Below are 16,823 nucleotides of genomic sequence, written 5' to 3'. Positions count from 1 at the left end.
CCTTCTCCTCGCCCTCCTTAATCCATTCCTTCTTTCCTGTCCTCAAAACTAACCTTATCCTTACGCCTTAAAGTGGTCAACTCATTTGCAAATGTGTGAGCAGGCGCTGGTTTTAGTGAAAAAAAAGCCCACACAAAAACTTTTGATGAACTGTATTTGTTATAATTAATATTTTATAAGGCCTAGTTAACGTGTGCAACGGTGCACGTCTTATGCGAGACTGACTTCCGATCATTATTTCTCTTTCACTCTCTTATGTTTTATACAAAATGTTCACAGCTGCTGGTGAGCGCTTAACATCCGGCCATCCAGCCATAGAAAACTACGTTCGGTCACACAAAGCTGTGAAAAAATTGACTTTTTAATTCCTTCAAGATACAAGACAATGATCTGACAAATTTTCAAGCCTATTGAAAAAGGCATTTATGTAATTCCAAAAAGTGGCCGGACCACATCGATCTGCAGCTGTCGGTCACCAAAATTCACATGAAATTAGTTGACAAAAAAAAGGTAGCATCTATACGTGAAAAACATCTTAAAATGTTCAGCTGAAAAGGCCCACATAATAAAAAAATTAGATATGGAAATCTTTAAGGATATGCCTTGGAAATGTCGTGTCATTCAGAGCAAATTATGCGTTCCGTTGTTATTTCTTGTTAAATGTTAGGTATATTTTTTTTCTGTGTCTAAAATAGTGGGCTTGATCTTAAATAGATTTTTATTTGTATAATTAAAACAAAATCATTAAAATATTAATCTGCCAAGCTTATTTCGACCAAGAAGAAATGATAGACGAAATTATTTTTCGTTCCTTGTTTCCATTGCTTAATTAGGATGGACGAGTTTGAGGATTTTAATTATTTGGCGATTTGCATCGGCCGTCTCGATAATTGCCCCATAGCATCGTTGATGATTAATTGGTGCTTGCCAAATTGAGTGGAGAGGAGATTAAACTCGTTATAAAATGCGAGATGTAATCTGCGAACAATTATTTTATTTCATGTTCTCTCAGGATCGATAATACAGTGCACGCAGGATTTGCACTATTGATTTATACCCCCCCTCGAGCAGGGTGGGGAGCGGGTGGCGCGCATGAATTTTCCTATCATAGCTGGCATTAATCTGTAACAAAATATTTTAAAATTACTTAGAACATTCTATATTTTTGTAATAAATAGATTTTTATTTTATTTCACCACCATCCAAAGTTTAAATAAAAAGATTTTGAATAATATTTTGTAAGTAGGTGGAAACTGAGTTGTAGATAAAATAGGTCTAGTATCTTGCAAAATTTCTCATCAATTCTTGAATTTTACGTTTGACATTTGTCATATACTCCATTGAAGACATTTGGTTCGAATAATAGGAATGGTAGCTTTCATGTCCAAAAGAAAGTGTGCGGTTTATGTTGCTTTATCAAAATCATTTTTATTGATAGTAATAAAGCTTAGGTATATATTTTATACTTTAATATATTATATTTCAATGTAAAATCATATCTTAATTTTTTTAAACGAACTATAAGAAATTTGAGGCATTTGGTTCACTTGAATTTTGCGTCAATTACACGTTCAATATCAATTAGCAAATAGTTTCCAGATTTAAGTACCACCATGCTAATTGATAAGCCTAAGTACACATCATTTGTTATCCTGTGCGAATGGGTGCTACGCGTAATGGATCCCGTCCGGCAGGCACTTCGGCCGCGCCGGCCGCACGTGAATTGAAAAATCAGTTTGCGCTGCATTCTCAACTCTGCGTACGCCGCACTCGCACATAAACGAGGGTATATTGGCCAATGCGTTTGACGAGCGTCGACACTTAGTGATCATATTGTACGGATTTTGATTTTGTTTTCGGTCTAGTATATTTAGTGCTCATCAACAACATTTGTCGTCAGGTCAACCGTCGCCGCAGGGTGGTACAACGCCTCCGCATAAAATAAAAGCAGCTTTCTGCCGGGACGCGAACACTAGGAGTGGGTGTCCTAGGGGTAATAACTGCAATTTTTCGCATTTCGAAGACGATATGGACAGGTAAGGACTTGAATTATAGATTTCTAGTTAATTTTGTATTTAATCACACGAATATTAGTTTGTTTTTGAAATTATTTTTTAATAGTATAATATAATATTGTTAATTAAATAGAAGTTTATTCCTTATACATTTTAAAATCATCAATCAAACATTCATACCAATGAAATACTTGTAATTATTATACTAGTTTCTTATTCGGTAGACCAGATTTGTTGTTTAGTAGTAACTATATTACAATGTTATTGTAAAAGAATAGGACGGGAACCATATTAATTCTTAATAGAAGTAAGCTTAACTTACATAAGATTAGTTAATATTTTACAGTTTCGCTAAAATAATATTATTATTTGATAAGGTTCATCATAGCATTCCCAACAACGATAATTTCGGTTAGGTAAGTTGAAACAGAAATGAATTTAAATTGTTGCAAGGGTATATGCATGTATGTACCTAAATATTTCTCATATATATTAAATAGTTTGGAAAATCCAAAAGTGCACGCCTCATAATTTTTTTTTAATAATTATTTATTAATTATTATTTTTGTTTATTTAATAACAATGAAACCACATCGAATCAGACCCTGAAAAATGAAAGGGTTCTATTCCTGAGCATACTCAAGCGTAAGAGAAAAAAAAAGACTCGATTAGTAAAGTATTTCGGTCGCTATCGTGTTAACAAGAAAATCCTCCGCACATACAGACACACGGACGTCCAAGACAGAACTTTTTTAAACTGTTTTTTAACTAGTTTAAATAACAAAAATGACATCAAAAATATCATGAATGTTAAAAATAGTGTTTTTTCTTAATATGTGTGTGTATGTATTATCTTACAAGTGCAATGTATGATACATAAAGACATTTTAAGTTTGAAAAATCAGATGTTTTGCGCGAAGTGACAGTAGTACCCACCTCAACGCTTCGCTTATGAGGCGTGCAATAATTAATTGAGAAACGAAATTTTGAAGCGTCACATGTTTAAGCTTATTTAAAAATATCAACGCTAAGACCTTTTTTTGTATTCATTGTTTTATTTGATTAAATGGAATTCTATACAACAAAATGGTATTTAAATAAATCTCGTCACAATTTTATGAAAGAGATAAAAATGTCGATTGAATTAACTCAAAATATGATCCATAATAAAAGGTATTCGACATAAACAGAACATTTAAAATTATAATTCTGATACATTACTATGAGAGGAAAATTTTTCAAGATGTATCAAAACAGCTTCCTGTTTGCATGTGACGTCACGGCAAAGATCAACAGGTTCACTTGTTGAATACAACGACGTTCGGACTGATATTCGAATGATTTATCTCTTTTGTGATCTTACACAATATACTACATGCATATTCCCTCAACCATATCGATGTATAAATGTTCGGTGTTCTAGGATATATGGAATTCTGTGTCAACGTATTTTAATTTGGAAAATTATATGTTTTTATTTTGATGAGTCCGCAATGCAAGTGTACAAAATTTGATTGGCTGACGTAAATCTTTCGTTCTGTGTTGATCAATCTTCAGTTTATTTTATACATGTGGGAATGCGAAATATGTATTGAACAATTTTAGTTATTCTGTCTGAATATTTTTTGGAATATTTCTTGAAAGCAATGAATGTGCAATGACTGCATAATTAATTCGGTGTTAGTTGAAATGCTGCCGTTATATTGTGTTATTTATTTAAATATTAATTCTGCTTACATGTCAAGAATGGATACATCATTGTGTACGAATGGTAGATGTCGGAACATTACTGTTGTAGTGTTGTTTCGTTGTATGACTCAACAACAAAATCTTTAATTTTTTATATTTTTTTGGGTTCAGCTTCTTCTATTTTGGTTTCATATTATTTTTGAATGTTGATGGAAAACCGTCGTAGGTAGTAGACTGAATTTGAGCAAAAAAACGGATATGTAGATGTTGCTATTATTTTTTTTTTTGAAAAAATACACTGGATACTTTTATAAACTACATAATATTCAAATTGGCATAATTTCACAGTACAAGACCATCTAGTATCATAAAGCTGTTTTGTTACTTTTTCAAAATTTCAATGAAACAGTTGAACATTAAACACTCAATAAATTATTCTTTAACAAAAACATTACACCAGCAAATAGTGACCTGACCAGCAGTGAGTGCTGCATAACTAAAACTTGGCTGGTCACATTGCTGCTATGCATCTAAAAAAAATAACAGCAAACATATCATGACAACTATATCAGAGTCAGACAGAACATTTCAGAGAAAGACACTACAATCACAGTTATACCAAGTTACACATAGATTCACACGATACCCAGTACACATTGTATGTTTGTTGCACGTCCCGCCTGTCAATAGGTACCGAACGGTGCAAACGAGCACCACAATAACGAACGGAAACTACTCCTATATATCGAGTCTGCCGCCGATGTCGCTCCCGCCGCCGACGATGGGCGGACAGGTGCCGCTGCACGTGTACCAGCGGTTCCCCCCACCGCCGCTGCCCCAGGCGCAGCACGTTATCCAGCACCTGGAGGCGTTTAACATTGTGCCGAGTGAGTATAAACTCAAACTCAAACTCAAACATTTATTTATTCAATTAGACTTCTTCGAGAAGCAGTTTTGAAACATCAATATATATATTTATTTACATTTACCACCGATTCAGAAAGCAGTATCTATGGAGAAGAACCGGCAAGAAACTCCATAGTTGCTCTTTTATACGTTAATTGAATCATTTTTTTCCCCTCCTTCTTGAAGATACTCCATTTTCCATAGGGTGAAATCACAGTATGTGGGACGCTTATCCACTAAAATTTCCTCGATGGCCACTCCCAAAGCAAGTTAGCAGGAACTCCGGGATCTTCTATAAAACGTCTGCGAATGATCTATTTATCGGGATGTTTAGTCCGGTTACGCTGTAGAAGCCCTTCTGGGTTAACAGTGATCTTACTAAAAAATCGGGATGTATAGGACTGTGTTGGTTATATTGATTTACCAGGGATACATTAGGTACACGCAAAGAGCTACACGACAAAATGGCGGCTGTGTACTCGTGTGGGCGTGAGGCAGGGCGGCTCGGCCACGAGTGTATTTTAAGTTAATATTTCGCCAGGGATAGTTTTTTATTAACCAAGGTTATCGGGATATTCTAGAAAGAAACTGCGCATGTAATATTTCAAGTTAAGTACTACTTTTTTTCTACATACACCTATTAGTTTAGGATATTTAAATACGTAGGATCACTTTCTTGGACGAATTTTAAAGAGTTTTGTCCACCTATCCCGATGAAAGCAGATTTAACGAATAATATTTAAGTTTTAATTTAAGGTTAGATTAAAACTTAAATATTGAATTTAGACGACGAGTAAAAAAATCAGAAGCAAAACCACAAACAAAACCTACAAAATACGTCATAAGATGAATTTTACATATTATTAGCTTCACGAGGTTACGGTTTTCGATAGGTCTCAAATACTGGATAGCATATTTGTAATATTAAAGTTTGGATATGATGAAATAAAAGATGGCATAGTAACAGCAGTATATTTTGTAATATGAATTATGTTTATTTATAGAAGGTAATAAACTAAGAGCTATTTTTTTTTTGTTATGACCTAATTCTTAAAATAAATACACTTTGAACTTTTAAACCCGTTGAGCTATCGAATCCCATGAAATGTTGAAACGCTTTGAAACGTGGCGTATTCGTACAGATTGAGCTTTGGTGCTCAGATGTTGTTTATTCAACGTTCGACCCAACCACCTAAGCCTAACTACTACTATAATAGTCTTTGCGACTGGCTGTGGTTTGTTAAAAACTGACTACATCAATTAGGCAGTTGTGTAGAATACATCCATACTTATATTATAAATGCGAAAGTAACTCTGTCTGTCTGTCTGTCTGTTACTCAATCACGCCTAAACTACTGAACCAATTTGCATGAAATTTGGTATGGAGATATTTTGATACCCGAGAAAGGACATAGGCTACCTTTTATTGCGAAATGTACCACGGGCGAAGCCGGGGCGGACCTCTAGTTATTAATACATTCAAACTAGTTTTCAGCTCGATCTTTGATTTCTAACATATATAAATACTAGTGGTGCGCCCCGGCTTCGCCCGTGGTACCTACATGTTTAAACTATCCTATCTCTCAAGTTGGATCGAACTGCACATGGTGTGCGAATTTTATTATAATCGGTTAAGTGGTTTAGGAGTCCATTGAGGACAAACATTGTGACACGAGATTTATATATATATGTATTAAGATGAGCTCTATATTTGCCGATCATTAGGTAAACCAAATAAAGTCAATTCTTTTAACTTAATTTTATTTCATCTTTTTAATTGACGTTTAATTGATTACAATCGCAAACAATCACACCACTTGAACAATCGCGAACTCATGACAGTTACGTTGGCAGCGATCCATTCCATGTCGTCGCCGATGCCGGCGATGCAAGCGGCGCCCATGTCGCAGGAGATGCCGCTGGCCAACCAGAACGACAATATGCAGCCGAGGTAATTGTACAATCTTACGTTTTCAATTTATAGGTAAACACAATTTTTCTTCGATAATTTCTGAGTATACATCTCATGTTACAATAGTTTAATTTATGCTAATAAATGTCATTGATACTCTGCCATAGATTGACAAGATTAATAAGACTTCCAGAGTTGATTTATATATCCAATAATAAAACATTTATGCATTCGTCGATAATTTACAGATGACAAAATGAATTAGCGCAATTAATTCCATTATTGCACATTGTGCAGAGTATTTGTCAAATTGTATTTGTGGATTGATCCAACGATTGATGAACATTAAATTGGATACTCGGAAATTCTACCAATATGTTCGCTTCGGCACTGGAATAATTTTGTTATGGAATTCAATTACTAATTTCATAGTATCGCTGAATTATAGCGAATATTTATTTGAAATTCTGCATAATTATAAATATTCGAATGAACAGGTTAAGAAGAAAAGCCCATGGAGATATGGAGCCAATGCCAGTGCAGATGTCTTAAAATAATATCTGAATAAATGTATCACCCCGCTTCCACGTTTCAGGAACTACACACCAACTGGCATTTTGACCGGGCAGCAGCCGATGGGAATGAACCAGGGCAACGTGATGATGCAGCAGGAGCGGCCATACTGCCCTCGGTATAGCGGGCTGCTGACGATCGCCAGTGAGGCGAACCAGTACCGGCCGGATTACTTGAGCGCTATATACCAGGCCAGCTCTATGGCCAGCTCGGCCACTATGGCCAGCTCGGCCACCATGGCCAACTCGGTTGGCGTGCAGAGCACAGTCGGGGTGCAAAACTCTATGGGTGTAGCCAACTCGATGGGCGTAGCCAACTCGATGGGCATTCCCAACACGATGGGTGTGCCAAGTTCTATGGGCGTGCCAAGTTCGATGGGCGTGCCAAGCACGATGGGCGTGCAAAGCTCGGTTGGAGTGCCCAACTCGGTTGGAGTGCCCAGCTCGGTCGGAGTGCCCAGTTCGGTTGGAGTGCCCAGTTCGGTTGGAGTGCCAAGCTCGGCCAACTCGGTCTACCAGCATGACCGCAATGCTAATGTGCAGCGTCCCGTGTCGAACCTCTTCGCGAACGTGCCGGAGCAAAACGCGTTCTCCTCCTATGATGATTGTAAGTATTTTTTATAAGGGATTATTTTATAATGATAAAATTAATAAATGTTTTAAGGTGAACTGTGGGTTTTGGTGGGGTTTCAGTTTAATTTATAAATTCGATGGTTGCGAGATTTTGAATGATTTTATTGGGGATTGGAATGAGGAAGACAAAAATACCCATGTTTTTTATTGCTTTTAACAAAATATAATGACAATAAATTTGTTCTAGTGGGCCTGGGCTCTGACATGCAGTTCCGCAGCCCGCCCGGCTTCCCGCCGATGTCTGCTCGCCGCCGCGTCGACTCGTGGCCGACTACTTCGGTAATTATATTATATAAATTAATAATAATAATTCGTCAATTTGCCCACATTGTATCTTACACAATTTGTATACTTAAAATAATAAAAAATTGGTTGTCTGTAAAGTCGGTTTACTGACGATAGTTGAACGTGACAACGTCCGATTGTGCTTCTTTGTCGCTCGTTCCGCGCTCTCGCTTACACTTCAAGCCTTACATGGAACGCCTCAGAGCGAGGTAACGCCGCATGAGTCATGTTTTTTCATGCGTGCAGCCGGCTATCGAATTATAAGACGTTGTCACGTCAAAAAAGTTCGAAAAAGTAAAAGCACACTAATAATTATGCATGTGTTATTGGCTCGCTTGTACACACATATCTGTAATCTCTTCAAAAACCATTTTGTTAGTATAAAGCAAATATCCACTATTGATCTCTGCGAGATCTTAAATATGAGGGTATTAAATGTGAGTAGTACAAAAGATTACTAGAAACTTCTAGAAATATGTAGCTTATGTAAAACTGTTTTTATTAACGACACTAATTTTGTTCTAGAACTTCGATTACAACTCGATGACTGAGGCCATGCCGCAGATTCAAGCTCCTACTGACAATGTAAGTTGTTAAATTTTATTTATCTTTTTGATAAATGATAGCTTAAAAAAAAGTACATTATATTTGTGAAAGCCAAAAAAGGTAATTTGTATCATATTTTCTTATCATGCAACTATAAGCAATTGATAAAAAGTGAAAACTTGATAAAGTAAGGCTTGTAAAAGTCTAGAAAATTACTATTTTGTATATAATAATTCCCTTTTTTATAGAAAAATACTTTGAATTTTTCAAAATATAATTTTATCTCCGATGCTTTCATAGTACATCAGATTTTCCATGGAAAATTGTATTTTATATTCCCTTCGAGAATATTTAATATGTATATATACTTTATATTAAAGAACTTTTGAACTAAAAATAAATTCAACATCAGCTATAATATTATGATGTGTATAAAGGCGTACCGGGAAATTTAAATTACGCTTCATAGAATGTTCTCGCGATTTTACCCAGGTATATCACGTTTCTGCATCCCAGTTCTCGGATTGTAATATGAGGATAAAATGCATTGCAAAATCTGTTTACCGGGAATTTTGCTCGCTATCTGTATCGATTCACTGAGCTGCTCTGTGATTGGTCGACGCTACGCGAGCGCAATGCGTACGCTCAATACTGTCTGATAAATTAATTCTATATCTATTTTACTTCATTGCGCCAACTATTTCCAGGAACGGACTTTTTTTTAATTTAGACGCAAACGAGCGTCTTCCAATTAGTTGGCAAATAAAAGAAAATCCTCTCAATTAATTCTTAATCCTGCGTGGGTAGTCGTGAATTTCTCAATAACGCCCGCAGACTTTGCATTTAATAATTTCATTTTTTACTAGCGGTCCGCCCCGGCTTCGCCCGTGGTACATGTTTACGTTTTCTCTACATAAGAACCATCCTCGTACTTCAAGGAAAATAATAAAAAAAGAATTATCGAAATCGGTTCAGCCGTTCTCGAGTTATGCGCTTACCAACACATTTTGCGATTCATTTTTATATATAAGAAGATTATGAAAATATGTGGGTGTTGTAAAATATTTCCAAAACGATCGTCCCCCATGAATTATTGAGCAGATAAACTGAAATAAATACGTAAGGCGACCTTTCACACCGAGCGCTGATTGAACAGTAAATATAACAGCATATTCTGGCGTTTTCTACCCTGTGATTATAGAAACATAATAATATTTAGATTTGGTTTGGACTTCGACTGTTTGAGTAAATATTGCAGTTCAAATACACCTCATGTTTATTACGACCATGTTTATATTCATAAATAATTAAATAATGATGAAAAATAATACCTATCCCCGATGCAATTTCATCTGCTCTTATAAGCAATATTTTTGCAACGTTTCTGCCGTTCTAATATTAGAAAATAAATTTTCATTTAAGAAACTATCAACAAATTAAATATTTTATTGCAGGCTTACGATTTCAATCTCATGAGGGATGCTCTGCCAGTAATTCCTGGACCATCTGATAAAAATGTATGTAAAACAAACTATATTAAACTGTGAACTTTCTTTCTGAATCTTTAGTTGCAATTTTTCCTACTCTTTGCGCTGGGTGTTACTAATATTTTTAGTTAATATTGCACTTTTATTTGTAGTTCTTTAAATTTTTTTCATATCTCTTCTCCTGTCCGTTTAGTATAGGCACTAGACTTGCCGATATGTATCTATTAATTATGAAATAAAGATTTGTGAGTGTATCTCGGAACAATCAACAAGACGACATCTGAGAATTCAATTTTCACAATTATATAAGAACGAAACGAATGTGTGCTCATAAACGACGATTTGAAGCTTCGCAATGGATCTTTCTAGAGCGCATGCTGGAACAATCCAGCGTCCAGGATCCTTCCATCTTTTGTTCTCAAAATAGATCGAGTAATAATAATTGCCTTTGAAGCGATTATTTTAATTAAATCCTGTTGAGTCTCCACTTTTACTGATTTCATTTCTTTGTATTATGTATTTTCTACGATTATACAAAAACGAATTTATTCCATCATAGGATGGAACAGGAAGAATGGATGGTTGAGAATAGAACTTCGAAATAGCGACGAGTTAATGATAGCAAACTTAAATTTATTTAACAGTTTTTAAGACGAACTGAATCTTTTAAAAGAATAACCTTTTTTATACAGAGTTTTTAAATATTATAACTGAATTCAAGATTTAACAACTTTTGATAATATTATGTCTGACTTATTAAAGTTGAATTTGCAGTAGATTTTTTTGTAATATTCTCATCTAAGTGGTATTCCTGCACTTATACTTATAAAGAATTTACCGATCCAATACACTTTTAATTCATATAAAACGACTAGAAAGATTAAGATCAAAAGAGAAAAAATGTTTCGGAAATAGCAGAGCTTTAATTTTGTACGTTTTTCAATGCTTTCCTATTTTATTTTTCGAGTTTTGTATCTACAGCTTAGCCGTGTCAATATAATTATTTTTGTTAATAATGAACTATTTTAATTCCAACAAAGGAAGTAGCGAGCCCTGCTAAGCATGTAATACCAGAATCATTAAAGAATAGAATTGTAAATTCTTATTCATGTACTGTTTTATAACTAGCGGGAGAGATGGCAATAGTTGTCTCTCCTTCGTGCGAGCGAGATGGCATACCTGGCATTAATGATTCTTTTCTTTATTGGTTCGTGTTAAAACGCTTCAGTAGTGTGCTTTACTTTAGTGTGATTAGACTATTGCAATTAGAGTATAGAATGCGCGTTCGAAGCCAATGTTTGTTTAGAGATGTTGCATATTCGGTCTGGTGGACAAGTGGCCCTTATTGTGAATGCTTGCAGTTGAACAACAACATGGCGGGCGACAGGCGCGTGGTGGGAGCCGACAGATACTATGTGTTGCTTAGGGATCTGGTTTCCATCCCAGACAAGGAGGACACTACTAACGAGGATGAGGACGAGGTATTCAAACGTACCATTCATGGCGGAAAATGTAAACAAAAATATGCCCATCTACATGCTCCTTTACTATCGGAAAGGTTATGTGGATTTCGAAGCGTTCGACCTATGTTTGTTTACGTTCTCAGCCGACTTTATGGAAACAAGATTGCTCGTAGGCTCAGGGCCGTACCGAAGCGGAACGGAGAAGAGACCATATGGAACACTTTGGATTTCTCGATTATGTCTTAACTAATAAAATAACAATTTTGTTCTCTATTCAATTAGATCTACTAAACGTCTCGAAAATAACATTTATTTCTGATATCCTTCTTCTTTGTATTTTTAATGTTATTCCTTGTTTTCCATTTGAATGTTTGATATGAATCTGTTTGTTGTAGCACGAGCTCGAGGAGGAGCTGATGGCCTTGGAGCGCCGCATCGATACTGAGTTTAAGAGTACCGACTAAATTGAAGACCTGTTACGTCTTGACACAGTCTGAATTCTGTTGATTTGTTTTGTTGTCTTTTATATAAGTCAAATGTGGTGCAATTAATTTTACAACCTAATCGGTTGAATCCTTGTACTTTATTATAGTTTTATTAAGTCTATTTACATTTCTTGTTTTGTTTATTTTTATAGTTTTATATTTACAGAATATGTAATTATTTATAACGTATCTTCCAGTTTCTTCCATGTATTGTAATTTTTTATATATACACTTTATGGATTTTTTAACAATACCTGATGCACTTTATCGTCATGGCTCTAATAATTATTAATAATTCATCAAAGTTGATATTTTAGGTTGCATAAGTTTCCATAGGACTAAAAATGACCCTGACCCATGTTGGAGCGATTCAGGCGCGTAATGTAGTGTCGCCTTTATAAGCTAAGTGTGAAAAGTAGCTTTGTGTCCCGCGTCTACCAAAAAAAAATACGTTTTGAGCTTTGTTTTTATTTTGTGCAGTAAAATAATACTAAAAGCAATTATATCGGTTTCACCAAATTATGCTCACAAATTAAAACAGCATTAACTCGAAAGACAATTTCTTTTACAGCAATGAAACATAGAAAAGTAACTGCGCCCCTATTCATTCGAAATCATCAAATGAAGATCTTTGATTATCTCAAATGAATAGGGGCAGATGTTTCATTCATTCGATACCTTAGTATTTTCTTGCAAGCGCGGGTTGGATAAAGGTTTTTCACGCCTGGATTGTAATGGTGACCTATGGAAATTTATACATCCTCCTCGATAGATTCAAAGTTTTTACAATTTTGAAATTGTTAATATTTATTCAAATTGATGCTCTGCAGGCAGACCCGTGTCGTTTATGGAACTAAGAGTTCATATACATCGACTTGACTAGGGAAGCCGTCCAAAATTTACTTTGATAACATTTATTAACTTTAACCTCTCCGATCAAATTCCACATCTCCCTTATTATATTTGTTGAATTTATGATATTTTTGCGATCGTAAATCAAATATAATTGCATTCATACCCTGTGTTAGACGTAAGATTAATATTAATTATTAACCATCTCGATGTCACAACTGAGTGTAACTTGTTGGTGTAATAGTTATTCAAGTTTATAGTAGCATCGTGAATCGATTGCATGATCGATTGACGATCTATAATTTATCTCGATGTGAATTTATTCGTAAAACGTAGCATCAGTATAGGCCTAAAGAGAGGCGGATTAACTCGGACCGCGACAATCATCAAAATTCTATTTAGTAGTACATATTTGAAAATATATCATATTATACATGTTTAATATTAAGTGTTTCCTAAGCATTTCTGTCATTACTATCGGTAGGCAGTTACAACATTAGCTCGTAATCTTATCGTCGTCGGTGTTTTAGCTATCATTATGCCTAGGTGTCACTAGGCCTCTCGAGTCAATTTTATATTCCGATTCTACGTTTACTTTGCAAATACTTATCTCAAATCAAGAGCAGATATGGATTTCAGAGTTCATATGTTTGAGCGTGATGTTCCGTTCCACTAAATGTCGCGCTATCCCGTGGTCCCAACAATCGCTAGATTCACTTTGGTCGCGACTCGCGTTGATACTTTACTGAGGGGCGATTTTCCTTTCGAACGTTGTTCACTTATAGTTTTATAAGTTTTAGATGTATTATTTAACGTGCTTCTATGTTTTCGCCTTCGCTCTTCACCTTCACTTTATCGATTTTAGTAAACCAGCTCTCGTCGGAGACGAATAATTTTTTTAAGGATATATATCTACCGTTCTTTAACGAAGGAAGAAGGGAAGTTGACGGTGACAAATCTCTATCGATACCGACTTTAACTGATTCAAGTGATAGGAGATGACACTTAGTATCTAACACGAGATGGATTGGAGAGTAGGATAATAGAACAATTCGCAAGTTTGTTCTTGTGCTTTATAATATAATATCATAACAGGGGAATAATATAATCCGCGATGTGTTTTGGGCGTTGTGCATACGTATTTTATTATTACCATTTGAATGCTCCGAGTGGAACTCAAATTTCCATCCGGTGAACAACATTTATAGAGAATGATGGTGGGTGTAAAAAAATTGATATATCGGGAGCGATATTTAAGGCTGGTGATGCGTCTATATAATTATATATATAGATGTATGTGTATAAAAATAATGTAAGGCTGTAATATACATGCAGCTGGGAGATTCAACTCAACGCCGTGCTGCCTACGATGAAATACATTGCTTTTCTTTTTTTTTTACAAGTTATAAAATATTTACCAGTTGGTTTACGAACGTTTTAGTTATATACCTTAATATTTATATATACAAAACGCGTTATAAAAACAATATGCATGAATTGTTGGTTATACAATGTTGTTCGAATGATTTTTATCGTTTTTGCAGTAAGCGTGTTTGAGGTAACTTTGTGCAGTTCTCAAATGAGTTCGTTTTATAGTTTACTGTCATATAATTCTCTGTTAAGAATGAAATGTTTTGAGTATACATTGATCTTGGATTGTTCTGAACTTTTGTATATTTGGAAAAATAATTGTGAGGACTTCAAGTATAAATTTAGTGCAATTTTACATGGAGTGCAATGACTAAAAAAATTTTTATTAAACAAATCAATGAATTACTCCTGTATTTTATTTATGATCTATTAATTAATTTTATTTGTGTAAAAAATCGAAATGGTTTTATATGTAAATTCGGAACAGATAGTTTTTTTTTTTTTTATTTCACTCGTGAATTAGTCTATAAATGTAATATGTTAATGATACTGAGTTATACCAAATTGACTTTGGTGTTGATTTTTTCCTAGGAAAAGTTAGTCAATTGTGTTTTATGATGGTCTGTTTAAAGACCGCGATGCGGCCGTCATCTCCGCACTTCGCTTTTGTAAGTTACGCGTGATGCGTATAGTAGATTTTAATAAATATGTTCATCTACCATATTGTCTTTATTTTGAATTTAGTTGTATTTATTTTTAGAGTAATAAGTGTTATACTTAAACCCCAAAGGTTTTATTATAATTCAGCTATCTTCGCCAAATGCTTTACATTTAAAAATCGAAAAGCTTAATGTTTCTTTACAATGAAATTTAAATAACTCGTCCGATGTTGTTACATTTATTATCGTGAAGGTAAAAGTTAATTAATTTTAAATCAATCATAATATGTTTAAATACTATTTTTATATAATATCGAGTAACTCCGTTACTGTGTTTTATTGTATTGTTGGAAATTGTTATGCAATCATTTTCATGTGTATGAAACGCATTGATTGTGTTGATCATTTCGTCGCTACCAACTGTGTTACTTTACCTTGTGATTATTTATCTGAATATATACATATGTAATGTATTTATTATATTATTTATAACACTGATGTGTTAGTGTGATCCGGCGTCGGGTTGCATCTTTCGGTTATATTTTTATAGAAGTATAAAATATAAATATAGGAGGCCAACAGTCTCCAGTTAACCTTTGCATTTGTTTAAGAATGCGTAGAAATTTAATTTTGATTTAACTATTTATCTAATATATTTAATGGCGTCGGAAAGCGCTAGTTGTAACCTACTACTACATACAGATGTATCGTTACTGTATTTTATATACCTACTAAGTTTATCATGTGATTTTTAAGGTTATAGTACAAGAACTGTGAACTGATCCCGTCGCCAAGATAACTGATTACATATGAAATAGTGTTAGTCAATAGCTGGTGTTTTTATTTAAACGTCGGTTATATTGTTGACGCGATCGAGTAAGAATTATCTAGTGTCCCTCGCTTAATCGTTGGTGTTTAAAGCATTGTGTGAACTTGTGAATCCATAATACATATAATCTATGATGTTGATACCTAGAGTACATTTCAGCGACCTTAAACACTTTCGATATACAATGTATGTGTATTTTAAACGTACCGAAGACCTATATAGATGCATTTCTGCGATATTATTAGTTTTTGCTTAAGTTTTGTTAAAACTTTTTTCTTAACAAAATAAAAAGATTTTTTGTGGTATATACTGATTTTCATTGCGCTATCCCTTTTAAATACTTAAATAATAAAAAATATGATTTTTTTATTGAGAGAAATCTGCAGTATCTATAGTTATGAGAGTATATCGTAGTTATAAGATGAGATTTAAGTGGCAACACTCATGATTCAACAGTAAACTCTGGTCACGATCGAGACACGTAAAATTAGTCTAACTCTCAATGAGGAAATTTCGTTTTAAAAATCATATAAAAAACCGCAGCAGAATTAGGTATGGTCGCGGTTAAGATGCTATCCAGCACAACATGACTAATGGCAAGGAAGAAAAGCCATGACTCGTTCTGAACATTCATTGGTTTACCCTTACACGATTTACAGCCCTTTAGATACTTGAAACAATTTAAAATTGTCGTATAAGTTAGATCTTACAGACCAAAGCCTTATAAAAGGCAAGTTAATTTGAAAAATATCATAATATTACGAACGACGAATAGAAAAAGAACCCATAGGCGAAAGAATGAAAGGCGATCAAAAACGATCAAATCAGTCCAATGCTCAAGAAAGGCATTTTTAAATACCTATATTATTTTATAATGCTGCCATTTTATGGAGGACACATACTATATTTTACATTGAATTGAAATGTACTCCTAACAATGAGTGTTAAGTATGAAATTCGAGGAATCGATTCGGCTTTATAGGGCGCAGTATTATCATAAGGGGTGATAAGTGACTCATGTATGAATCACGCTCTAATAGACATGCTAATGTGATAGCATTATACTTTAAATACTTACAATAATAAGTACTCATAGCTACAAACCACAATTCTGACAAA

General features: G+C 34.5%; 1 protein-coding gene across 3 annotated transcripts in view; it reads left to right on the top strand.

Annotated features, from left to right (window-relative positions):
* roq (RING finger and CCCH-type zinc finger domain-containing protein roquin) overlaps window positions 1-16,009 on the top strand; it is a 38,252-nt gene extending 22,243 nt beyond the window's left edge. The window contains exons 9-17 of one of the 3 annotated variants that reach the window (XM_090102718.1): window positions 1,901-2,036; window positions 4,395-4,591; window positions 6,465-6,561; window positions 7,118-7,701; window positions 7,915-8,006; window positions 8,538-8,597; window positions 10,013-10,075; window positions 11,407-11,526; window positions 11,904-16,009. In XM_090102718.1, the coding sequence (XP_089958844.1) occupies window positions 1,901-2,036; window positions 4,395-4,591; window positions 6,465-6,561; window positions 7,118-7,701; window positions 7,915-8,006; window positions 8,538-8,597; window positions 10,013-10,075; window positions 11,407-11,526; window positions 11,904-11,972 (1,418 nt within the window). In that variant the 3' untranslated portion in view covers window positions 11,973-16,009. Of the gene's footprint in view, window positions 1-1,900; window positions 2,037-4,394; window positions 4,592-6,452; window positions 6,562-7,117; window positions 7,702-7,914; window positions 8,007-8,537; window positions 8,598-10,012; window positions 10,076-11,406; window positions 11,527-11,903 lie in introns of all 3 variants that reach the window. The other 2 variants (XM_090102709.1, XM_090102727.1) reach the window with 2 other exon arrangements.
* Window positions 16,010-16,823: the final 814 nt, after the last annotated feature.

The sequence above is a fragment of the Colias eurytheme genome, chromosome 1 (genome assembly GCF_061535395.1).
Source record: "Colias eurytheme isolate Ceu_HAF_F1 chromosome 1, ilColEury1 Martin Lab GWU primary, whole genome shotgun sequence".
Taxonomy (NCBI): domain Eukaryota; kingdom Metazoa; phylum Arthropoda; class Insecta; order Lepidoptera; family Pieridae; genus Colias; species Colias eurytheme.
Note: the sequence above shows the minus strand (reverse complement) of the source record. Positions and strands in the feature narration are given on the sequence as shown.